The 26254-nt window shown below is 29.0% G+C and overlaps 2 protein-coding genes across 2 annotated transcripts in view; one reads left to right on the plus strand and one right to left on the minus strand.

Moving 5' to 3' along the window:
- The first annotated feature begins 3077 nt into the window (after window positions 1-3077).
- Window positions 3078-25877, plus strand: LOC100213493 (G patch domain-containing protein 11). The gene is made up of 6 exons (XM_065814073.1): window positions 3078-3426; window positions 3533-3574; window positions 7239-7450; window positions 15067-15168; window positions 17137-17218; window positions 25332-25877. Exons 1-6 carry the CDS (start codon window positions 3159-3161, stop codon window positions 25388-25390), a joined length of 765 nt encoding a protein of 254 aa, XP_065670145.1. The 5' UTR covers window positions 3078-3158; the 3' UTR covers window positions 25391-25877.
- The window catches only part of LOC100199265 (zinc metalloproteinase nas-14), a 30892-nt gene continuing 30424 nt past the window's right edge, over window positions 25787-26254 (minus strand). The window contains exon 9 of the mRNA XM_065814072.1: window positions 25787-26205. Coding sequence (XP_065670144.1) covers window positions 25843-26205 — 363 coding nt within the window. The 3' untranslated portion in view covers window positions 25787-25842. The remainder of the gene's footprint in view (window positions 26206-26254) is intronic.

A 26254-nucleotide genomic window follows, 5' to 3' on the forward strand; every position in this document is an offset into this window, starting at 1 on the left:
TGAATCAGAGGGAAGTTTCTTTGTTCTTCATAGAACCTAAACACTCTTGTTAAATGGTACAAAAACTTCATATCGTCTCTCCACCCTGATTTATCAAGAATTTCTACAGTTCCATTCACAAACTTATCCTTCAGTTCATCATACTTATTCAACAGTTCAGACACAAGTGGGTATTCAATGTTTGGAGATTTGGTATCACCCCCAAGTTCTTCGTCCATCACCAGACGGAGAATCCTGTCTAGTACGTGATGCTGACAACCGATAAATTGTGGTATTGTGACACCCTTTAATTTAAACATACGTTGCAACTTCACAACAACTCCATTTCTCTTCCCAGTATTGATGTTTGTTGTATCAGTAATGATCATCTTAATTGAATTCCACAAATTGTATTCATCAATAAGTTTGGCAATTTTTTCAGCAACAGTTTCAGCTTTGCCATCTTTTAAACGCAGTGCATCAAGTTTCACGTCAGTTCTTTCATTCTGAAGTACAACTACCTGATATTCCTTATCATCTATTCGTTTGCCGTCAAAGTGTAAGGACCACTGTTCCATTTTAAGTTGTTGTATCATTTTTTTTTTTAATTTACCTGCCTCTTTGAATATGGACTTGTAAATTGCTGATTGACTTGGAGTTGGAATATCAATACCTTGTTGTGATAATACATTGCATATTTTAGCAGCTTTCTTTGTGGAAACTCCACTTGATGTAACCATACTTACAGCAAATTTACTTTTGTAGTGCTTTCTAGTTTTTTTCTGAGTGTCCTCATCATCGTCTTTATCACCGTCGTCGTCTTCATCATCTTCACTCTTACTTTTGCAGTTTTCAGATTCAGTACCACTGTCTGTGGTAGACAGGACTTGTGATGTGGAAGGTATTGCTGTTCCAGACTGGACTTTCCTTCTCTTGGAAGGGTGAATGGTTTCTTTACTTGCCACTTGTCCTGTTGAGTACCCCACCTGTCCTTTACTTTCTTTTTGTAGGTGGTATAGACGTTTATCTTCCGAGGATAACCACTGGCCATTCACTTTCGTGATGTCAAATAATGCATTGAGAACATCATATTTTCCACGCTTGACACATTCATCATAGACCTTCAGCACCTTCATAAGCTTTGCTCTTATCACTTGATCAGACACACGTGGAAAATTCAGTTTATTGTCCCACAATTTTGTAATTTCCTTAGAAATTTGGTCTATTCGTTCTTTTCTTCCTTTAACATATGCTCCGAGAAACTGGTATCTTCCTACGATCTGCAATTGAAGTGGTATTCTGGATTTTTCATCGAGTGAATGTTCTTCTACAGCCACGCTTCCTCTTCTTCTGTGTGACTCTTGAAATCTCACCAAATTTTTAGTCCAAGTCTTCTTGTTCTTTGTTACTGTGGTATGACTTTTCTTGTGAGACATCATATAATATTGTTACGACTTTACGGATAGCTGAGCGTAAATATCCGTTTAATAAAGTCGTTTAATTAATAAAATACTTTAACTGTATAGTAATCCAATTATAGTTCGATAATCCAGTCAATGTTGATAACAGTTCGATAATCCAGTCCGTATCCTAACGATAATGCTACAACTACTTATACTTCGTACACTTACAGCGTCTTTAGTTCGCTACAGTAGTTCCTTATTAGCTCAGTTACACGCAGAGTACTTCATAGAACTATTCACATTATCAACACTGAGCTCTGACAGCAGCTCGCTTATATAATTATTTAGAGCTCCCAGAATGTTCTACTAAGTTCTATAATCTTCTACAGTCTGTTACAGTCGTCTATATCACCGTGGTAACACAATGACGTCATCACATAACAATTCCAAGTATTTGCCGGCACACGGCCGTTTCGTTGCCATGGTAACGTGTGGCGTTATATTTATAAATTCATAACAAAATAATGAAATAAATAGAATTAAGCTGAGAATTAAGCTTAAGATTAAAACATCGGTCAAAAATGAATGTATAAAAATGGTAAATCAAATTTTTATTTTGGGGGTGACCTTTTTTTGTTGCAGAAAGCTATTTGGGTCTTTTTTCATGATTTTAGGTAAAAGTTCATCGATTTATGATACAGGAAACATTTTATTTGAAAAAAAATTAAAAAGTCATATCCCTAATATATATATATTAATATATATATATATAAATCAATATATAAATATATTGATATATATATATATATATATATATATATATATGTATATATATATGTATATATATATATATATATATATATATATATATATATATATATTTTATATATATATATATATATATATATATATATATATATATATATATATATATATATATATATATATATATTTACATATGTTTATATTTATATAAAACATATTTTGAAGACAACATGTATTGTTTTTTTCTGGTCGAGAAAAAATCAATATATCCTTGAAAAGTCCTGGAAATGTCCTGGAATTTTAAATTAACTTTTGGCTGGCCACCCTGGATAAACAATTTATGCTTATCCATTACAATTAACATTCACTCTGCAGAATTATAGGAAAGAAAATAACTAACCATAGATTTACAGATTAAAGTCAACAACAATAAAAAAATAGCAATTTAGAACACACACACTCGCACTCACTAACAAGCAATATTGCAATTAAATAGAACAAAACTAATAGTTTGAGTATGACATTAAAGTTTTTTACAATTGATGCTCTTTCTGGAATTAAACTGTTTTGTATATCAGGACTGAGTATTATTATTGTGATATTATTACTCAAAAGATTTTTTTCAAGTTTACAAGTTTCTAATTCCCTTCCAACAATTAAATTAATATGTAAGACTTTTCTTTCTCCTATGCATGTTGGTTTAAACACGGAAAAAAGTTGTACCTGTTTCAATATACATGTATTTTAATTTTTTGATTAAGGTGTCATTGTGTGCATATAGTTACAAAGTTTAAGTATTTTTTTTACTCATTTACTTAGATAATTACTACTTATAGTTACTACTTATATAATTACTACTTATGTAGTTAATTAAAGAACTATATTAGTTTTTTTTGTTTTTTTATGTTGGTCATATATTTTGTTTATTTATGTTTAACTGGTATTTTATAAATTTTATTTATTAGATCAACTCAATAAATTACAAAGTATTCTTTGTATACTTTGTATTAAATGTCTGACGATGAAAATGATTATATGTCAGATAAGTTTTTAGCTGAAGATCATAAACCTGGCTTGATGCCAAAAATATTTCTTCAAAAACATAAAAAAATTGAAGAAGGAAAGTTAAAAGGAATTCAAAACAAAACTAAGCCTATCAAATTAAAAGAAATTGAAAAGCGTAATGAAAAACTAAATGAGGCGTTAGATGAAACAAACAAAGGATTTGCACTTCTTTCCAAGATGGGTTTTAAAAAAGGAATGGGACTCGGAAAAGAAGGTAGTGTTATGCTTATGTTATTTACTTTTAGTTGATTGATTAATTGTTTAAAAAAATAATTATATAACAATTTAATTGATTATAACTTAATTTATCAATAATTTAGGTCAGGGGAGATCTGAACCATTACCTTTAGAAATTAAAGAAGGTAAAAAGTTTTCTATGCAATGCATAATATTTAATATCTTTATATATATATATATATATATATATATATATATATATATATATATATATTTATATATATATACATGTATATATATATATATATATATATATCAGGTAACCAAAAAAGTTTGTGCGGTTTTTCCGTATATAATAAAAACACACAAAACGACAAAAGTAAGTACATTTATTCATCAAAATAGTCACCATTAGCATCTAAAACCTTTTCCCAACGTAAAACAAGCTTATTTATTCCACTTCTAAAAAATTCTCGGTCCTTTGAGTCTATAAAAGCTTTCAACTCCATTTCAACCGCGTCCTGGTCTCGGAACTGCTGTCCTTTTAAATGATTTCCCAGGGAAAGGAAAAAATGGAAATCAGTAGGGGAGAGGTCTGGCAAGTATGGTGGATGAGGCAAACTCTCCCAACCAAGGCTTTGGAGCTTGTCCTGAGTCACGCGAGCGGTGTGCGGTCTCGCGTTGTCGTGGAGAAGCAGAACTCCTCTCCTGTGCACCAGTGCAGGCTGCTTTACAAGCAACAGGTCGTGAACTCGTTGCAGCTGTGCTGAGTAGACCAGTCCAGTAATGGTTTGGCATGTTGGGAGCAGCTCGTAATACACCACAACAGCTGTAGTCCACCAAATGCAGAGCAAAACCTTCCGCTCGTGGAGATTGGGCTTGGGTGTCTTTGGGATGGGGTCATCGGGGGACAACCAATGGTAGCAACGCTTGGTATTGTTGTACACAATCCATTTTTCGTCGCATTTCAATAAACGATCAAGAAAAGACTCAACATTGTGGCGTGATAAGAGTGATGTGCAGATCGTAAGCCGTTGCTTCTTGTTGTCGATCGACAATTTGTGCGGAACCCACCGACTCAGCTTCCACGCTTTCCCAATCGCATGCAGATGCAGGCGGATGGTTTCAACACTCACAGCAAACCTCACTGCAAGTTCTTGGCAAGTTTGGCTGGAGTCAGACTCGACAGCGTCCTTCAGTTCATCCTCATCAACCAACAATGGGCGTCCAGAACGCGGCAGGTCTTCGATGGACTCATCTCCCGAAGAGAATCGCTGAAACCACTTCTGTGCTGTGCGTTCACTTACTGTACCTTCTCCAAATGCTGTGCAGATGTTTTTGGCCGCTTGTGTTGCATTCCTTCCAAGTTTGAACTCGTAAAGTAAGCAAGATCGAATAATCGTTGGTTGGGTTGCCATCCTTTCTTTACACAAAACCTTTCCTGTAAGCTCGTTACAAGCCTACATTATATATGCAGCAACTGCGCGTGACACACGCGTTCTATTACGCAACAAAGCTACTTGCCTTGTGCGATGTGGGTGTTGTAAAAAATGCTAAAAACAATTCAATTACCAAAAACCGCACGAACTTTTTTGGTTACCTAATATATATATATATATATATATATATATTTATATATATATACATATATATATATATATATACATATATATATATATATTTACATATATATATATATATTTATATATATATATATATATACATATATATATATATATATATATATATATATATATATATATATATATATGTATATATATATATATATATATATATATATATATATATATATATATATATATATATATATATATATATATATATATATATATGATATGATATGATATGATATGATATGATATGATATGATATGATATGATATGATATGATATATATGTATGTATGCCCCAATAATATTACATTATGTTTCAATCAGTTAGAATCAGTAACAAGGTTTATTAAATATTAAGTCAACTCAATAAAACAATTAATGTTTGTTTATTGTTTTACTCCTATTTATTTTGTTTTATTTTATTTTTATTGTAAAATAGCTTTGTCTCAATTGTTTGCTTTGACGCAAAAAAAGAGTCTCAATTGTTTACACTTTTTAATGCAGAATGATTTATAAAAGTGTGACTAATTGAGACATAATGTAACATAAAAAAACGAGATTTTATTTCTCATTATTTTTTTATGTAATTTTACAGCTCAATTGATGTCTCAATTTGAGATGTAATTTTACACCTAAATCAGTTACTCTTTATGTATAAAGAGTAACCAATTTAGATGTAAAATTAACCAATTGATATATTTACATCATAAATGACATTTCAATTTGAAATGTTGATTGAGATGTAAAAAAAGATTATTTTATTACTAAAACTAAATTTTTAAGATTTTACTTCTTTAATTGTATTAATAAATTTGTTAGTGTAAAACATAAATAACATACTGTTTATGTTTTACACTTTTACTAAATATTATATATATACATTGATAAACCCAGAGTTTTTTGGGGTACCAAGTCTAAAGATTTCTATTTACAGGGCATCCATTCATTTATGACTAGTTTATCACATTTCAATCAAGGTGTTGTCTGCAAAGTTTGTAAAAATAATAATCAAACAAAGGCTATCTTTGATTGAAAAAGTTATATGTGAAACTTGCAGGAACATGGTAGGTCTTACCTCTAACCTCCTATAAAGCAAGTGCTCTACCACCTTACCACCACCACATTATACCGCTTATTTCAATTTCTGCTTGCTGGAAAGCATACATGAAATTGAAATAATTCTTAATTAAAAACTTGATTTTCAAAAAATGATTTTTAATAATAATGACTGCTACTGCCTGTTTTTTTATTATCACTATAAAATTCTTTTTTTGTTTGTCAGTTGAAATGTATCGTTTATCAATCTTATTTTAGAATCTTTGATTTGTCAATGTGCTGTTATTATATTAATGCACTTGAGTTATTTCTGCTTTGGTTTTACTTTTTATTTCAAATAATCAAGTTTTGGTTTTGCGCTGCTAAAAAAATGTTGTTCCAAAATTCATGTTGTTTTGAATAAGTTTATTTGAGTAAAACTGATCATTCTTTTAAAAAGATTAACTAAGATTTTTAGGGAAAAATTTTTTTTTTAATGTTTAGCAAAATTTTAAAAATATAAATTAAATGTAAATAGATAAAGATTGATCCTTTGTAGAGGTTTTTAATCTTTTTTGCATCAGATTTATTAAACTACTCTTCTAGTAGGTTGGTGTGTTTTGGTAAAATTTTCTTTGTAGGTGAATTTGGTAAGATTTTCTTTATATATTTCTTTATATTCAGCTGAATTCAGTAAGATTCAGGTGACAGTTATTTCTTGATTTCTGTCTTAGACAGCAAATAGCTCAAAAAATTTTTAGTTTAAATAAGTTATTAAACAATTGGCATTAGTTAATGATAATAATTTATATTTTATTAATAATTTTGACTTATTTATGCCAATTTTTTGCAACTATCCTCTAAATAAAAAAACTTTGGTTTGAACCACACTCCGCACTCCAGCTAGTTTAAGAGCTAAAAAAAAAATGCCCTGAAAAAACCTCCCTAGTAATCCCTTGATTGAGATAAATTAATTTTGAATAAAAAAAATTTGCTTTTTAACAGTTTATATCTCATATCAATATACTGGAAAAAGTAGTTTAAAAAAACATAAAAATAACTTTTCCTGAAAACCTCTAAAAAGGAGCTTAACATATAAGTATAAATATTATTCATATATAAGATATATAAATATAAGAAAATAGTTCAAAAATAAATGATTTATAGTTTTGTACTAATAGGTCGCAAAGGTTTAGGAACCGAAGCCGAAGAAAACATGCGTAAGCAAAAACAGATTGATGCTCTTGTATTTATGTCAAAAAAACGAAAGATAGTTGAAGATACTCTTAAAGGAAATTTTGAACATAGGATGAAAGAAAAAATATGTGAGAGACAAGTTAATAGTGATCTATACAAAAGTCAAAAGGCATGTCAACATCTTGATAATTTAAAGGTAATTTAAGCTGTTTTTAAAAGCTAAAATGTTTTGTATAATTTGTTGTTTATATATAACTTTTTTAGTTTTTAATATTTAGTAATAAATTTTTTTTGTTAAAGTCTAAATTCATTCTTCTTTTTTTTTTATTTTGCCTTATAATCATTTATTAGTATTAAAAGGTGCTTGTAAAGAACAAAGTTTTTTAACTATTGCAAAATATTTTTTTTACACTGTCATTATCACAACATTTTATTGCTAAATGCAGTGAAAACAAATGAAAAAACATTCCATAGTTATGAAAAAAGGTGATTACGTCATTATTTTTTTAGATCAAATGTATAATATGATTGTTTTTTTTTAATTTATATATTTTGGAACTAATTCACTCTTAATAAGGCTGCTAAGCAACCACTATTAGGTTAGGAGTTTCTAGCAAACAAAGAATAATATTAAATAGCAAGGAAATGGTTGATAGAAGATATGAAGAGTTTCAGGTTTGCAAGCCACTGCAAGCCCCAATCTGTTACAGAAGTGAGATCAGATTCAAGTTCGGCTACCTGTTCTAAGCAATCAAAAAGAGAAGATTTTTTGTCTATACAGGAGTATAAAGTTGAGTCATCAGTAAATAGAGCCACTTTAAATGTAAAGTTGTCAGGAAGATTATGTGTAGATAAAATGTAGATAAAAAACAATAAAGGATCAATAATAGAACCTTGTGGTACCCCTGAAGTTACTGTAAATGAAGAAGATTGTTGGTCTCCGAGGATGACTTTAATACCAGGGCTAGACTGAACTGAGTTGATAATCTCGAAAACTTTCCCAGATATGAAGCAATATGAAGCAAGCTTATGAAAAAAATCAGCATGTCAAACTTACAGAAAGCTTTTGGTATTTCAAGACCAATAGCCTTTGTCTCACTGCCTCCATTTAATGCACCATAGAACCTTTCAGTAATAGCAGTTAGTAAGTCAGCCATAGAACAAAAATATTAAATTATGTATTGATTGTCAGTGAATAAGTTATTTGACTCAAGATGAGATGTTAGTTATTTCTTAATTAAAGACTCAAAGACTTTGCTGGAGAGAAGATCTCAGACTGATCAGGTCAGTAGACTGATCAAGCAATAGTTAAAAGTCTCAGAGTGTTTTTTAGAGCTTTTAAAAATTGGAACTTATTAAATATATTGAGAGAATTTAAGAGAGTTTAAGAAAATAATTTTGTAAGACTATGACAGGAATGTTGCCTAGGCCACAAGCCGGTGTAATTTGGATATTTTACAACAGGTTAACTTGTTTAATTGGAATATTAGGAAGATTATGACCATTAGATTCAATAGTTAAATTAGAAGAAAAGTTCTTTGTAAATAGTTCTACCTTATTCTTGGGAGAGGTAATAAGATCAGACCCATGAATTAGAGATGGAATGTTAGACTTACCTTTGTTATTGACACTGTTGAAGGTTTTCCGAAATACTCTCGAGTTTAACTTAAGCATCAAACACCACCTTTTTACATTAATTTCTTACAATAGTAAAAAGATGTTCTCAATAGAATTTTTTGTGTGGAAAAGATGAAAAAATTAATTATGATTAGGTATAGCAGCTACGTAAGAAGGTGAAAACCATTAAGTTGTATTAGGCTTGACTTAAAACTGACAAGAATGAATAAAAACTTTTATATATACCTGGATCCAGGAAGTTATGTAGGAGGAGCGTTTATCAGCAGAGAGGCAAAAGACATAAGCCCAAGAAGCGTCACAAAGGTAATCAAAAAAAAATTATAGTCAGCTTTAGAGTAGTAGTAATGCGATGATAGGGTGAGTTCAAAGAAAAAATTAATGATAAAAAATTTATTGAGATTATTGAATGGTTGGAACCACCTAAAGGAGAACAAGAAAAAACTGACTGTTAAAAACAAGACAAAAATCAAGGAGTAAAAGTAAGTGATTAGGGTTGTCAGGAAAATGTGTCACAAAGTTAACTATATGAGTAAGCGAGACAAACAGAAAATATGAGTGTCAGTAGGGTTAGTAGTGTTCGAGTCAAGCCATTCAGTGTGATGAGCATTTACTAATAACAAAAATATTTTGTGAGGGATAAATAAAAAGGATTTGGTCAATTTGATTAGAAGTTACATCTAAAAAAGTGCAGTCTCGAGAAGAAGAAGGGCAATAAAAAAAAAGAGAAAGGGGGTTGAGTGAAGAGATGCTAAGCAGAAGCATCTCTTCACTCAACCCCCTTTCTAAAAGAATGGTCAGAACATTTCTAAAAGAATGGTCAGAACATTTCTAAAAGAATGGTCAGAACATTTTGTATAAGGAAAACTAGAAGTTATTATGAATGTGACTACAACTATTTAACACTAGTTGGTAACTAAACTAACATTGCACCAGAGGTTCAAGCAAAACACAATTTCAAATATAGTAAATTATGGGTGAGCTAACACCATGCCAGAGGTTCACACAAAACTCTAATATATATGTAGTAACTTTTGAGATGATTGAACACTGCCCAAGAGGTTTATAGAGAACACAAGCATGCTCATATTAGCTTACTGGTGGGCAAACACTGTGCCAGATGCTCACACAAAATACAAACATACATATTTAAATTTTTTTAACTCAACATAAATGTAATTTATTTTTTTAAATCAACATATATGCAAAATAAGCCTAACTCATCTGTACCTGCTACACTTTTCTGACAATGAAACATTACTAAATGTTATAAAATTTGTATAAAAATTTTATTTCAATACTTGAATTGGTGATCAAGACGAAAAGTAAGTTCCACACACACTGCATCATAATTGTGAAATGAGTCTTTGAAAAAGGACAATATAAAAAAGAAAGAATTTAGATTTTGGAGTCCTAATGGTTCAGCAAGAACCATGAAACCACATTACTGACTGCTTTTTTGTTATTTCAATACAACTGGTATTGGCAAATTAAAAAGACAGACAACACTTTCTATTATTCGAGCAATTCAATATTTTGAAGAGGCTAGGTAATTAAAATGGTGCTTAGCTTGATTAAATACTCAGCACACAACTGAAGCTTATGAAAATTGTATCAATAATTAAAAACTTAAAAAAAAGCATTTTTATGAGTAAAGAATTAGCTACCTATATTTGAACTAAAATATAAGGAAAAAAAAAGAAAAATAGTGTCTCTGAGTTTTTTTAGTAATGCATGCCTATGTCATGCTTAACACATTATGATGATATTTGTTCAAATCGCTTTGAACATGCTTAACACATTTAATGAGATGTGTTAAGCATGACGTAGTTCAAAGCACTTTTGTTTTTGTTCTTGGTACTATTATTATTATGTTGTATTGACAGTTGTGTCTTTTACTAGATCTTGGATTGTTATTTATTTGTCAGGTGTGATTTCTTTGCCTGGTATTAGTTTCATTGAATATTTCTTTAACAGTGTCTCTTTTAATGTCTTTGTTAACCTATGGCAAGCGTTTCATTGGCATTTTTTTATTGATGGAAAACATTTATGAAGTCTTGAAGCCAGATTTCAATTTATTGCCTTTCAATTGATGTTGCAGTTGATCTTTTGATTCATAATTTTTTATTATTCTGCAATATTCTATCATTATGGGACTAAAAATAGAAACATCCACCAGTTTAAGTAAATGGTTTGCATTGGGCAACAAGCATACAACACAATCACTGTTCTCAATAATCTCATACTATTTTTAAATTTGAAATTGATTGAAAATGATAAAGTATAATTTGGAAAGTGATTTTATTATGTGATAGTTATTTTTAAGCAATATATTTTTCAATATTTTTGAGGTAAATATTGAATTTAATTTTTTTTTTTTTTTTGCGGAGTAAAAATGAAAATAATTTTATAAATTAATAAATTGATTACGGGTTATGTGAAAAATATTTTTGATTAAAAAAGTAGTTTTGAATAAAAAAATAGTTTTGAATAGAAAAAAATATTTTTGAATTAAAAAAAAATTGTTTATTTTGTATAAAATATTTTTGATTAAAAAAAAAAAGTTTTTTTTTAAAAAAAGATAATTTTGAATAAAAAAAGAAATGATTTTGCATAAAATAACCCAGCAAATTAGTTAAAGTAATGAGTAGTTACTAAAAATGTGGACTTACTTTCAAAGGCAATTACTTCCATAATTTTTAAGGTAGAGATTAAGTAAAAATATCATTAGATAAAGTTTTTAGTTTAATTAAATTTATTTTAATTAAGTTTGTATTCAACCACTCTGTTTCTTCGGATTCAATCAACTCTAAGACAAGTTGACCCAAAAAGTGAAAATACAAGTTGCCCTCATACACTTTGCCTTTCAAAATAGCCCAAAAGTCTTGGTTTGGGCCACACTCCTGCACGGCTGGCAGGTTGTCAACTTTTTTGACAAAATTGATGTTAAGAGTCTCATAGCAGTTGGTCACGGTTTTGGCATAATGCAATGAGGCCAGGTCCAGTCAAATTACATAATTATCATCAGCATGAGAGTGTTGATTAACGACACTAATCTTCCTTTATATAATCCATTTTGTAGATGGCTTTATTGACTGCAAGGCCGCTGGGGACGAAAAATGGTTTGGAAATACCTTTGTCAGAAGCAGTCAGCCACATGAGCAGCTTGGGTTCAAACTTGCGCTTTTTGCTATATTTAACATTCGGTGGGTGCTGTTTCCATTAATTGTTGATGGCTGATTTTCTTTGAAAATCCTGATAAAGACGATTAATCCCAGTCTTGATTTGCTCAATCTGGCTCTCTTTTCAATCAGGTATACCCTGTTTCATAAATGTTTTGATGCCAGTGGTCAAATGTTGTTCTCAGACGTTTAATCACCCTGGGGGTCATTATTTTGGTCACACGACCACTTCCTTGCACTCTTTTGTGTCCAGAATCATTCTCAGCACATTTGATTATATCATAGATAGTACTTCTTGGAATTTGTTCAGCATTGTAGTAATCTACTGTGAACTTTTTACCTTGTAACTATTGTTGAAATAGAACTTGTAAATCCGTTTTCTTATCTCTTCTTGCTTGGAGATCATTATTTTCTTAATTTTTATTAATTATCTAAAAATAAGTAAATTAACTTATAGAGAATTAAATAAGCTTTAAAATTGGTAAAAGAATAGAAAAAAATGTTTTGCTTGTGGTGTTTAAAAGTCAGTTTAAGTTAGCCCAGGTTTTTAGTAACCACCCATTAAAAAAATTAAAAATTAAAAATTTTTTTTTTAATGTATATGTTTTTATATTATTTGCAACTCCTTTCTCAATTCTAAACTCAAAAATACTCACCAAACAAGGTTGCTGTGTGAAGAAACATGGCGACCTCAGTACTTTCAGTGAATTTGAATCTTGAACCTCTCTGTTGTGAGCTTAGTGTTCTACCACTAGTATGCTGCTGCATCTAAAACCACAGACTTGTCCATGGGCATCCTCAGGATTTTTTGATGTTTCAGATATGATACTTTCAGGTGTTGTGCAAAATCCAAACTTTCAATATTTTCATAGTTTTGTCAAACAAGAATGGTTTGCAAAAATTTTCAATAATCCAAGCTTAGGAATAAAATACTAAAAAAAGTTAATAAAATATTTAACTTTACTATCTATCTTTATTTTACTATCTATCTTTATTTTACTATCTTATACTATTATATAATTTGAGAGGGTTGTAAATTTTACTTTGTCATAACTTTCAAACACTGAAAGTTTGTTAGATATAATTTAAAATTTGTTATAGTTAAAACACAAAATAAAAGTTCAAAATAAAGTTAAACTTAAGGCGCAAACTCAGAATTTTCAAGTCCTTTCAAAATATCACAAGTCATGTTTATTTTGGCTTGTTTACTTCGTCGCCCTACAAGTCATGTTTACTAGTTAATAATGCAAGTATTAACTAGTAAATCAAAAAGTGTAGTATAAGACTGTGCTATAAGCATGTGTTCAAGCAACAATTTACTTAGGTTTAAGTTAGGATAACTTAGGTTTACAACTAAAGGGTGTTTTTTTTAGAGGTATAGAACTTTAAGTTGGCATTACTGTTCAAGATGGCGACCGATTTAACAGGTGACAAGTGATTTCTTCTCAGTTTGGTTTGGCAATTCATCATGAATAGACTCACGCCTGAACAACGCTTGCAAATAGTTCAATTTTATTTCGAAAATAATGGTTCTGTGCGGAATACGTATCGCGCTCTACGTCCATTTTATCCTCGACAAAATCATCCATCAGAGCAGTTAATTCGATTAACCATGGAACGTTTTTGCACCACGTTTACTCTTATTGATAACTCGCATCCCCAGAGACGCCGTACGGTGCGTACAGAAGAAGCTATTGCTACTGTAGAGCGTAGCATTGCGGAAGACCCGAATGAGTCTATCCGCCATCGAGCACAGGAATTGGATCTGTGTCCATCCACTGTATGGAAGATTTTGCGAAAGGATCTTGGTATGCGTGCTTACAAAATCCAACTCGTGCAAGAATTGAAGCCAAACGATCATCAAGCAAGGCATAGATTCGTCGAATGGGCCCAAAACGAGATTGCCGTTGTTCCCGATTTTCATAAGCGAATTTTCTTTAGCGATGAAGCGCACTTCTGGTTATATGGTTACGTCAACAAACAAAACTGTCGCATTTGGAGTGAAGATAATCCTCAAGTGTATGTCAAAACACCGTTACATCCAGAAAAAATGACTGTTTGGTGCGCTTTATGGGCTGGTGGAATCATTGGTCCGTACTTCTTCAAAAATGATGATGGCCAGAACGTTACTGTCAATGGTGATAGGTATAGAGCCATGATTACAAACTTTTTCATTCCTGAATTGAACAACCATGATTCCAGGAGCTGTGGTTTCAACAAGACGGCGCAACATGTCACACAGCTTGTGCCACAATCGATTTATTGAAAGACACATTTGGTGACCGCCTAATTTCACGTTTTGGACCTGTGAATTGGCCTCCAAGATCTTGTGATTTAACACCGCTAGACTACTTTCTGTGGGGCTATGTAAAGTCATTGGTGTATGCGGATAAGCCACAAACGCTTGACCATTTGGAAGACAACATTCGCCGTGTTATTGCCGATATACGGCCACAAATGTTGGAAAAAGTTATCGAAAATTGGACGTCCAGATTGGACTACATCCGAGCCAGCCGTGGCGGTCATATGCCAGAAATGATATTTAAAATGTAATGCCACAAGATTATCTTTCTAATAAAAAAAAATTCTTGTCAATCGAATAATCCATCGTTGTTTTATTGCAATTTAAAGTTCTATACCTCTAAAAAAAACACCCTTTATAAGCAAAAGTTTCTTTTTGATTAAGTATTAAAAAAGTATTGTCTGCAATTCTTTTTAAAAAGTTTACATTATTTTAAATCCATAAAAAGTTTGACGCTTTGATAAGATGGATATTTATGCTGCAAAATGTTTGTTTTAAACATAAAATTGACATTTATTTTCATCTGTTTTATATTTTTGTTATGATTTTATAAGATTGAGAAGTTTTTGCCTAAAAATGGAAATAAGAATTACAGAGAAAATATAAATAATTTTTTTTATCAAAACAGATAGATAAAATTGGATTTTAAAAGAAGCTATAAACTATTATTACTAAACAAAATTATTTCTTTAGAATTTAGATGCTGCATATTCATGGTCATGGCCAGCAATTAAAAAGGAAACAAATGAGGGTGATACAGGTGATGAAGAAGATGAAGACTTTGATGAGCCTGATGTAATTATTGTATATGCTATATTATTATGCGAACTTATATATATATATATATTTATATATATATATATATATATATATATATATATATATATATATTTATATATATATATATATTTATATATATATATATATATTTATATATATATATTTATATATATATATATATTTATATATATATATATATATATATATTTATATATATATTTTTTTTGTTTTTGAGACCTGATTTTTGGGGGCATCCAACCATTGTTCATTTTTACTGAAAAAATGAACAGTGTTTTTATGCCCTCCTTTAGTAGGTCTCCAGAATGGTTCAAGGGGTGGCAATGTCCAACACTTATTTCGACCCCTATATATATATATATATATATATATATATATATATATATATATATATATATATATATATATATATACATATATATATATATATACATATATATATATATATATATATATATATATATATATATATATATATATATATATATATATATATATATATATATATATATATACATATATGTATGTATGTATATAATATGTGTATATATATATATACAGGGCTTGTGATGAAGCGAGCGCGATCGCGCTCCGCTCGTAAAACGCGCCCGTAAACGGTATTTTCAAACGTTCTAGGCGCAATAAACAACGCTCGTTCAGCTTATAACGAGCGTATAAAATAACGCTCGTCCAATAGTTCAAGATTATTTTTTTATTTTCATAAAATATTTAAAAAAGATTTTTATTAAAGATATTCTGTTATCAAACAACTGATATAAAATATAAAAAGCACAACGTCGTTCTCTTTTGCACTAACGTAATGAATGAGCAGTTTAAAGTCGTTATCGTCACTAATTTCAATAATGGAATGTGCACGTGGAAACGCAATGTGAATACAAAAATGCGCAAATAAAATAAGAATAGAAAATTAGAAAACCATTAAAAGAAAATTAAAACTGCGGAATATTTTTAATCTTGTGAAATTATCAAGTAAAATTTATTTGATTTATTGTTTGTAATATTCCACAAATCGTTTATAATAAAAATAAATATTAATAATAGAGTAATTTTTAAAATTAGTTTTTGTTCATAGTATAGATTTTTTACAAACTATTATTGATTTTAACTCAAATTTAAAACGATTCTGTTGTTTAGAATGTTCGCAATTAAAGACATTCGAAAAGAAAACTAAGTAACGATGTCAATATTTATTAAATGAAAAGTTATTATTTTTATTTATTATTATTTCAAATTATTCTTGTGTTATATTTTTAAGATAAAAAAACGTAATTTAAAAAGAAATTTTAGAAAAAAATTAAATAATTAATTTGAATAAAAAATATCAAGAAATATAAAAACCATTAACCGTTAATTAAGTTTACAGAGTAACATTTTAAAATACATATATCAAAACAATGAAGCAAAACTAAGTCACTAAATTATACTTCAATACTAAATCAATAAGAAGTTGCGTTTTTGTTTGATATTATTTTTTTATAACATAAATAGTTAAAAATAAAATCGCGATCTGACAATATACAAGAAGTTTGGAAGTATAAAAATCTCTTTCGTCGAAGTAGTTTCATAACTGTGATACTAATTCAAACATTTTTTGACGTAAGAATTATGTAACAAATAAAAAAAGATATATAAAAAAAAAGCTTTTTATGAGTATCGCCTTTAGCAATTTTCATCATCGCGCTCGCCGACGTTATCTCGAGCGCACATAATCACGCCCGATGAAAACATATTCTAATTTTACGAGCGCGATATAACACGCTTGACGATTTTCTTCATCACAAGCCCTGTATATATACATATATGTATGTATGTATATAATATGTATATATATATATATATATATATATACATTTTTAAATATATTTTTGCTATATTGTTTTGGTTATATTATTTAGAAATTTTTATTTAATTATTTAGCTTTTGTAAAAAAATAGGTTTCTTTAGATCTATTCAAAGTTGAAGATACTAACTAGCTATCTGCGAAATACACATTATTATTGTATTTGGTGTGGTTCCACATTTCAAGGTTTGTTTTTTATAATTGTATTTGGTGTAGTTCTACATTGGAACTACACCAAATAAAAATTGATTTAAAGATTTTCAGCTCATCTGCTAACATTAAAGCATGTACATAAAATAAGTGTGAAAGTTGAAAAACAATTAAGAAAAGCTATTCATCAACTTTTATTTAGAACAAGGTATTAATTTTAATACATTATTATAAGAAGATAAAATATTTCAAAGAAATTAATTTATTCTTATGGACATCTAATAAAATAATGAATTGATAATAAAAACAATAATAAATCAGGTTAGAACACATGTCTACTATCATGTTATTTAGTAAGAGGTAAAAGACGTTTTTGTTAACACTCTTTAACATATATTTTACCAGAAAGTGTGGACTCGTAAAATTTATAGATTTTTTGTCGTACCTGCAAATAGCTTGCAAAATCGAGACTTATTTTAGCAAACTTATCATGTTTTGTGTATTTAAATTTCTTTTCTACTTTTTTCTCTATATTTGGCTTTATAATAGACAGCACCAGAAATTTGCTGATGATCATACTTCATATAAGTTTGATCATCTTTAATAATTCAGAAATTTTTAGTAATTATACAACTTTTTTTAGCATGTTCCTTTTTTTCAGTTCAGTTTCTTGCTTTAGAAATTGAATATCTTTGTGAGTACTTGACATCATCTGGTGGAACTTGCTTTGAGTTACTTTTTTTGAGGCGGCTATCCATTTTTTCTTAAAATCTTTTTTATGTGTAGCTAGTTTCTTGCTTTTCAATAAGATTCCTTTTATAATTGACCAATAACTTTCAATAACTCGCTGCTCAGGATAATTTAGAGGATTTGCTTTCTTAGGAACAAATTCGACGCCATTTTGTTTATACTATTCTAGAGGCTTCTTGGAGTAGTGAATTGTAGCCAAATCAGGCTAAAATATTGAGGGCATTTCCTGCTTTTTAATAAATGGCAAAAGGCGTTTCTTTAAGCATTCTTTTCATTTGAATATGAATTTGCCTTCAAAGAATATGAATTTGCCTTCAATATTTCAATAATTGCCTTGAATATGAATTTGCCTTCAAAGTTTTATGAGTAATGTATGGTGTACTTTTTAAACCAGAGGAGCAGATTGCTTGCCAAACAAGGAACTTGGGAGCAAATTTTTCAGTTTGATTATACTTGAAGTTTTTGGCAACATAGCTCCCTTTCGACTGATAAGAATATTGCTGCCCTGGCAATTGTGAAAAGTCCTTTTTGCAATAGGTTTCATTGTCTTCTATTATGCACAAGTGTTCTCAGTTTAAAAATTTGTATAGCTTTTTTGAATAATGATTTGCTTTAGTTTCTCCATCAATGGATCGCTTCTTTTTATGATATGCTTTATATTGTTGAGATCTAAGTACTTTTCCTATCAAAGCTTGGCTGCATTTAAATTTTCTTGCAAGATCTCTCTGCGACTGACATAGATTTGCCTTTATCGAGCAAATGATTGATTTTGCTTTATATTTATCTTTAAATCTTTTCTTTTTTCCACTTCCAGCTTCTCTTTCAATAGATTGAGTCTGTTTATATCGCCGCAAAATAAATCCAACTGATGATCAAGAAACACCAATCAATTTTGAAATGTCAACTTGTGACAATTAAAGATTTTAAAGAAAATTTTCTGAAACTTTTTTTTGATTTAATATTTGTTTACTTGTATAGCAATAATAACCAATACTTATTACCATTATAATCAAACAACAACACATTAGCTTCCGTGTGCAAAAAAAAAAAAAAATTTGTCAAGTAGTTATTGAGTAATTAATGATTAAAAGGTGCTAAATTTCATCGTGTTCAACCGATATATCAAACTTTTACAAAAATCTATAAGAAAATCCTTATCTTTTTGTGCGTTCCTTTAGTAAGAGGCTTGGATTATTCATAAAACTGTTAACTAGTTTTTTAACCAGTTTTATATTTTGAAAAATCTCCTTGCCTCCATTACCATATTTTCTTTTGATAGATTTTGTTTGGGAAAAATATTAAATAACGTGACTAATGGTGTATTTGCAACTTTTTTGCTACTGAATTGTAACTGCTATTTGGATTTTCCATAATATTTGTGCACAATAGTTTTTCTAACATATTCTTCTTATGTCATTTTTAAAACTTATCTTTAGTTAAATGGGAAAGCTGAAACATTTTTTTAATATTGTTACATGTTGTCAACGAAATACAAACTAAAAATTGACATGGAATTACCCATTAACTTGTGGAACAAGTTAATGGGTAATTCCATGTCAAATGACTTAGAAATTTTTAAAAATGTCGCTCAATATCTCAGATTTTGCTGAATTTTATGCAGTTTAAAGTACTTAGTAAAATAGGAATTCCTTGAAAACTTTTTAGCCTCTGGCTCCAAGAAGATCCTGAGGTATGACCATTTTAATTTTAACAGATGTTGGTCAGGCCCCTCTTGTCTTTTCAAAATTGTAACATTTATATAGAGGTTTCAAACTATATAATTTGAAAAATATTTGATTTTTTTACTTAAAAATTTATACCTGGCTATTTTCAGGAGTGGCAAATCCAATGATATAATCAGAAATGTAAAAAAATATCAGTTAATTTAAATAAATTTGGGCAAAATTACATACACCTGATTTTGATGTTGTTTAAAACTTTTTGAATTGAAAGAAGTTGATATTTTTTAATCCTAAAATGTTAAAAGTTGTTTAATTAACTGATATTTAATTATAAAATGTTAACACCAAGTTGTTTAATTAACTGATATTTAATTATAAAATGTTAACACCAAGTTGTTTTATTGAATAAGAGCTGTTAATAGTAACAAAAAAAAAACATCCTGTCATTACATTAGTAAAGAAGAAATTTATTACCTACTAAATTCATCATTAACATTTTTAACAGTAACAATTTAAATACATTTAAATAACCATATTAAAGAGACAAAAATTATCTTTTACATTTAAAACAATATAAAAGAAATCAATCGCTGTTTACCATTACAATGGTGTTTAAGTTGCTTTATTTATATTTATTACTTTTTTTTTCTCTGTTGGTTTTTTATTTTTAGTTATATTAATTATGATTGGTTTCTCATTTTTAATTTAATCTGAAATGCAACTTATTAGTTAGTTTTACAGCAAAAATGGATTCGTGTGATTTTGGAAAACCGTCAAATGATACTTGTCATAAACTAATTTATTGTAGAAAGACTGATTTGATTGTTATAGAGAAGAATTAATTTGGAGATCTGGAATAATAGATGACAAAATTTTAACAATCTGCCTTCACCATGAAAAGATTTTTGGTTCAAACTTTGAAAAGAAACAAAATGTTGTAATTCAGTGAAAAAGTATAAATCAAAAAGTAAACCAATTAAAGGTAAATAAAGAATCATTGTAAAATCTGTTTTAAAAGATAAAATTAAAATCTACTAGTTTGTAAAAGTTTATAAATAAGATGATTTGGTTATGCATTATATATTGAAATAAGAACAAATTGTTTTCATATTCATAGGTAATCACTAAAAATAAAGTGTACTTTTCATTTCAGGTTGTCATGTAATAACATTAGACTAGAGCTGCTTTGATGCTATAGATGGTAATTTTAATAAACAAGATACTTGTGAATTTGAGGAATCTTTTTCAACTTCTGAAAAGAATCACTCACAAGAAGCATTAAATAAGAGTCTTGAAATAATAGGTGTATCCCCCATAAAACTTCATGGCGTTTCAAAGCATCAATGATTACCTGTTGCTAAAGTTAATGTTAAAAAAACAATGGCAAAGTATGAAGAGCATATTTCAAAAGTATATATGTTAGCAAAGCAGAATTTCAACATAAAGTTTCTCATATCATAAAAATTGATAAATGTGATGATTTAGACAAACTTACAGCAGAAATAAAAGAAAAATTAGTTGTTTCTGATCAAAAAACCCAAATTCAGATGTTACCATTTACACCAGAATTTTGGTCAAAAAATTATGCTGTGAGATATTTCAATGTCCTTGAATACCAAATTAAAAAAGTATGCAAACTAAAGAAAATAAATGGGATATTTGCAGTTCCAGACACTAAGGAAGAAAAAATATTTTTTGAAACAACATTAAATAGAGTCAACAATATATACAATGACAAAGAATTTGGTAGACAAATGCCTGGTAAAAAAGGTTACATAAGTATTGGTAGAAAACAGCACATGCAAAAGCGTCACATGAATTGGTAGAAAACAACACATGCAAAAGCGTCAAATGCATTAGTAGGAAACAACACATGCAAAAGCGTTTGACTTTATGTAATCTTAAAGAACTTTTTCTTTTAAAACTTAATATACTCAAAATGTTATTGGGTTTTCTAAATTTTGTATTTTAAAGCCAAAATGATGTATAACTGTTGGAGCATCAGGGACTCACTCCGTTTGTGTACATACACACTATCAAAATTCAATACTCTTGACCAATGCTATACAGTTAAAATATACTTACAAAGATTTGATGGCAAAAGTTGTTTGTGATTTTACAAGAAATGAGTGCATGGTTCATCAGTGTCCAAACTGTTTAGGTATAGTTTCTTTAAACAAATTTTTGGATGCACAACTAATTGACAATGACAATGATCAGGGGGTATCATTTAATCAGTGGAAGAAAACAGACAGACCATTATTGATCTGTCAGGCAACGACAATTAAAGAATACAAATTGATGTTATCAGAGGCAATAAACAAGTTAACAGCTCGTTCCTACATTGCAAAATGTAAAGCATCTTGCTTTATATAAGTCGACAAGAGAAAAAATTAGCAAAAGACTTCTGTATTGTGATTTTGCGAAAAACTACACGCTTGTGATTCAAGATGAAATCCAAAGATACTATTGGTGCCAAAGTCAATGTATGCTACACCCCATTGCCCTCTATTTATTAAACAAAATTGACCAGCTTAAAGAAAAATTGTTTTGCTTTATGTCAGAAAATAATGACATTAGTTTTGTGTATGAAGTTCAGACACAAATAGTTAACTATTTAAAAAAAAATCATCCTAGTATTTCAAAGATTCTTGATTTTTCAGATGGTTGTGCTGCACAGTATGAAAACCACAAAAATTTATACAATATCCATAAAGAAGATTTTGACATTGATGCATAGTAGATATATTTTACCACAAGTGATGGTATTGGTGGCACTGTAAAACGATTAACTGCAAATGCAAATCTACAAAGGCCCATAAATGATCAGATATTAAATTGTTATAAAATGTTTGGCTACTGTACAAATAATATTAAAGGGATTATTTTTTTCAAGGTTGAAAAAGAAAGACAGACAGAAATATGCACCACTTTGAAAAAACGTTTTCAGCTAAGTAGAACAATTCCTGAAACTAGGAGCTATCATTAATTTAACCTAGAATCTATAGATACTATTAGCTTTAAACGAACAAGTGAAGATTTTAATCTGACAGACATGTTTTCTTTTTTTGGTATTCAAAGTATTCAACCTAATCAGGAAATTAATACCAATACATTGACGTTTGATGAATTTGTTCTGTGTAAATATGATATGTTTCATTGGATTGGTATGATAAATGAAATTAACAATATTGAACAAGATGTTATGGTAACATTTACTAATGCATTGGGATTGTATCCCATAGTGAAACCCATTGTAATATTTTTATTGGGTGGTAAGCACCATATCACAAACTAACTTTAACTTTAAATCTCTATTAGTTTTATTGATTGAAGTAGCCTTTAAGACAATACAGTAGTGAATATTGGGATAAAAATGGATACTGTTTAGAAGTCAATACAAAACGCGGAAAAGTTTAAGAATATATAATTTAAATAAATTTTCTTGCTATATAGGATAAATATATCCTATATAGCATGCTTTTGTATTTAGATTTATAATAAAATGTCAGATGGTTGCTACATGCATCATCAATTCAACTCATTTTTATTTTTTTTTGCTTTTATTTTTTTTATTAAAGTATGTTTTGTAATCAAAAATTATCTTCAGTTTTTCTTTTCAAGGTTTTTGTTTTCAATTAAATTGACTATGGCCTATCTCTATATCCAAATGGTTTGACTTTTGTACAAGTGCCTCCATTGGCACTAGATCTCAAAACTCTTGTTATTCCTGATCTCTTACCCAGAATGATCTCTTACCCATTCTTTGATTTTTCCTTTTTGCTTCTACATCACCCTATCATTGTACTTTTTACTACTACCTTAAGACTAACTGGAATTTTCCTTGGACTGTCTGTTTGGTGAAAATTGTGATTTTAGTGCAATTTCTTGGATTAATGTTGGTTAGCTTTTTTTATTCTGTTTTCTTTCAACTCAATTTTCATTCAACTCAATTTTCCTTTTTTTGGTGCGACTGCTTATTTTAGTTAAAATTATTTCTTTCATATTTTAATTAAAATTATTTCTTTCATATTTTAATTAAAATTATTTCTTTCATATTTTAATTAAAATTATTTCTTTCATATTTTAATTAAAATTATTTCTTTCATATTTTAATTAAAATTATTTCTTTCATATTTTAATTAAAATTATTTCTTTCATATTTTAATTAAAATTATTTCTTTCATTTTTTTTTTTCAGAATGATTTTCCTTTAAACAAAGGTTATTTTATCACTTTAATGCAAAAAAGCATAAGATAGGATATTCATACATTTATAATTTAAGGTCTAATCCTAATGCTTGCTACTCTCACTTGTACTACATTATTCTTAGATAACCCTAATCCTCCTTATTATCAGGTTACTTGTAAATCTTTTATTTTCCTTGCATTTATGCTACAGAGAGCAGGGATAAATCTTTTGGGGTATTATTGTCTAATCACCTCTAATCACCTCTATATTTTGCAAAGCATTTTCATTTGGCATAAGCATAAACGTAGTTAAATTCGGAGTTTTTATTATGCCTGGAAGTGTCATATCTGAAACATAAAAAAATCCTGGATCTGTCTTTTTTAAGGCAGAATTACCTTTAAGTAGATATAAATCTTCTTTCTATACTATTCTTCAATTATTTTTTTATTATTACTGTTAGCAAGTCTTTCAATTAGCAAACTTCTAATATCTCATCTGATTTCTAATAACTTTTGTTCTGTCAATTAGTTTAGATTTTGTCTTTCTTGAGGACTGTCTTTGCTCTTGAAATTTAAATTAAGTATTAGTTAATAGTTTTTTTCAATTAATTCGATAAAGCTATTGAATCGGATATATCAGATAGTTAAACTGGGTTCAATTAAAAATCTCAATTTTTTTCAACGCTTAGATTGGTCATCAAATCACTTTTGAGATTTATTAGATCTGATGGTGGTGCTAATAAAATTTTGAACCTAAAATGTCAGGGTCTTAAAATGTTGCGTCTACATGAGTAATGATAATAATGTTCAACAAATACTGTTAATGTTATCACATTGATGGCAAAACTCTTACTGAGCTTACTTTTTTATGTCCTCCGCTTCTGAAGCCAGAAATCTAATTACTACACTCCGGCTGCATAAAGTATTTTTGGATTATCTTTTACTCCTGACCTTGGATTATCACTCAGCTATGATTGGATATATGGTTTGTATACCTAATCAATTGCAAAATTAGAGTTACTACTACTTTATTGTGGTAATACTCTGTTATTTCTGATTACACACTCTATTTTTATAAATCTTTTATCCGTCTTTGTATGGAACACTTGTTAAATTTCTACTGTGTCTTCAATGATTTTAATGAATTCTCTCCCATCTTATAGTTTTCCTGATTCATATAATTTATAGCTTTTTGTTAACCGTTTTCTTGAACAATCTTTTTTGGAACTTCCAACTTAAACAGTTTGCAGTTTTGTTGAAAACGAGTTTGTTTTAAAATAAACAATAAAACATTTGCATAGATCTTTTTTTAAAACTACTTACAACGGCTCACACTAGAAACTCACAGTAGAAAGTAGTTTAAAATTATAACTACTTCACAACTGGTTTTGTTTTTAAAAATGTTAAAACAAGTATTTTGTATTTTTTTTCAATATTTGTGCTTCTCGCAAACTATTTTTTATTACATTTTGTTAATTTTCTTTTAATATTACTTGTGTAACAACTTACTATTTTATTGACTTTTAGATTTGGATGAATTAAACACTTATTGTCCAGGAGACAACTTCGAAGTGCACGAACTTTAAATATAAAGCCAAGATATTGAAGTTTTTTATCTACTTATCAATAGATTAAATAAATATGTCCGGTCTTAGGAATAATGAATTCCAGTTTCCTTTTCAGCATCGATTATCGAACAACTAAAGTTTTATTTGCAAATTTTTATTTGCTGCTATAATCAATTTACGTTTAACGATAATGTAACGTTTAACGATAATTTTAACGCTCTATGCATTATTCGTGATACTTGTACATTTTAAATATCATTTTATGGTTTATCTTCTGATTGAATGAGTTTTAATGAGCACTTATCAAATAAATTTAAAACATTCTTATCATCGACGATGTATTTATATAAAGTGAAGTTTATTAAGTTGCTATCAAGAAGTAGCCAAAACCAAGAAAAAGAAAACAAAAACAAGTAAAAAAAAATCTAATTTTCAATACTAAATATATTTTATTCATATTTTTTTGTATTTCAGTTTTTGTGCTTTCGTCGCCTCATTAATTTGACGGCGTGTTTTCCTATTTTTTTTCTTCTTTCGTTATTGTTATCAGATTCCTGCATTGGAAAAGGAATAGGGGGTTCGTTATCACTCCCTGGTTCTGGAAATGGGTTGTCATCAGATTTTGGTTTATCGTCGTCGTCTTCATCGTTATTAATACTTGGATTTGTAACAGAGTCATCTTGATTAACATTAAACGGATCTTTTGTTGTTGTTGAAGTTGTAGAAGTAGATGTTGGTGCAGGTGTTGAAAACTGATCTTCCATTAGAGATGAGTTTAGTTGTGGTTTTTCAGGTTCCGGTAATTCTGGTTTATCAAGATACTTTTCTGGGCACTAAAAAAAAAAGCCGTATAAGTTACGTCTTATTAAAAAACACGTGCAA

Source organism: Hydra vulgaris, chromosome 12, assembly GCF_038396675.1.
Source record: "Hydra vulgaris chromosome 12, alternate assembly HydraT2T_AEP".
Lineage (NCBI taxonomy): Eukaryota > Metazoa > Cnidaria > Hydrozoa > Anthoathecata > Hydridae > Hydra > Hydra vulgaris.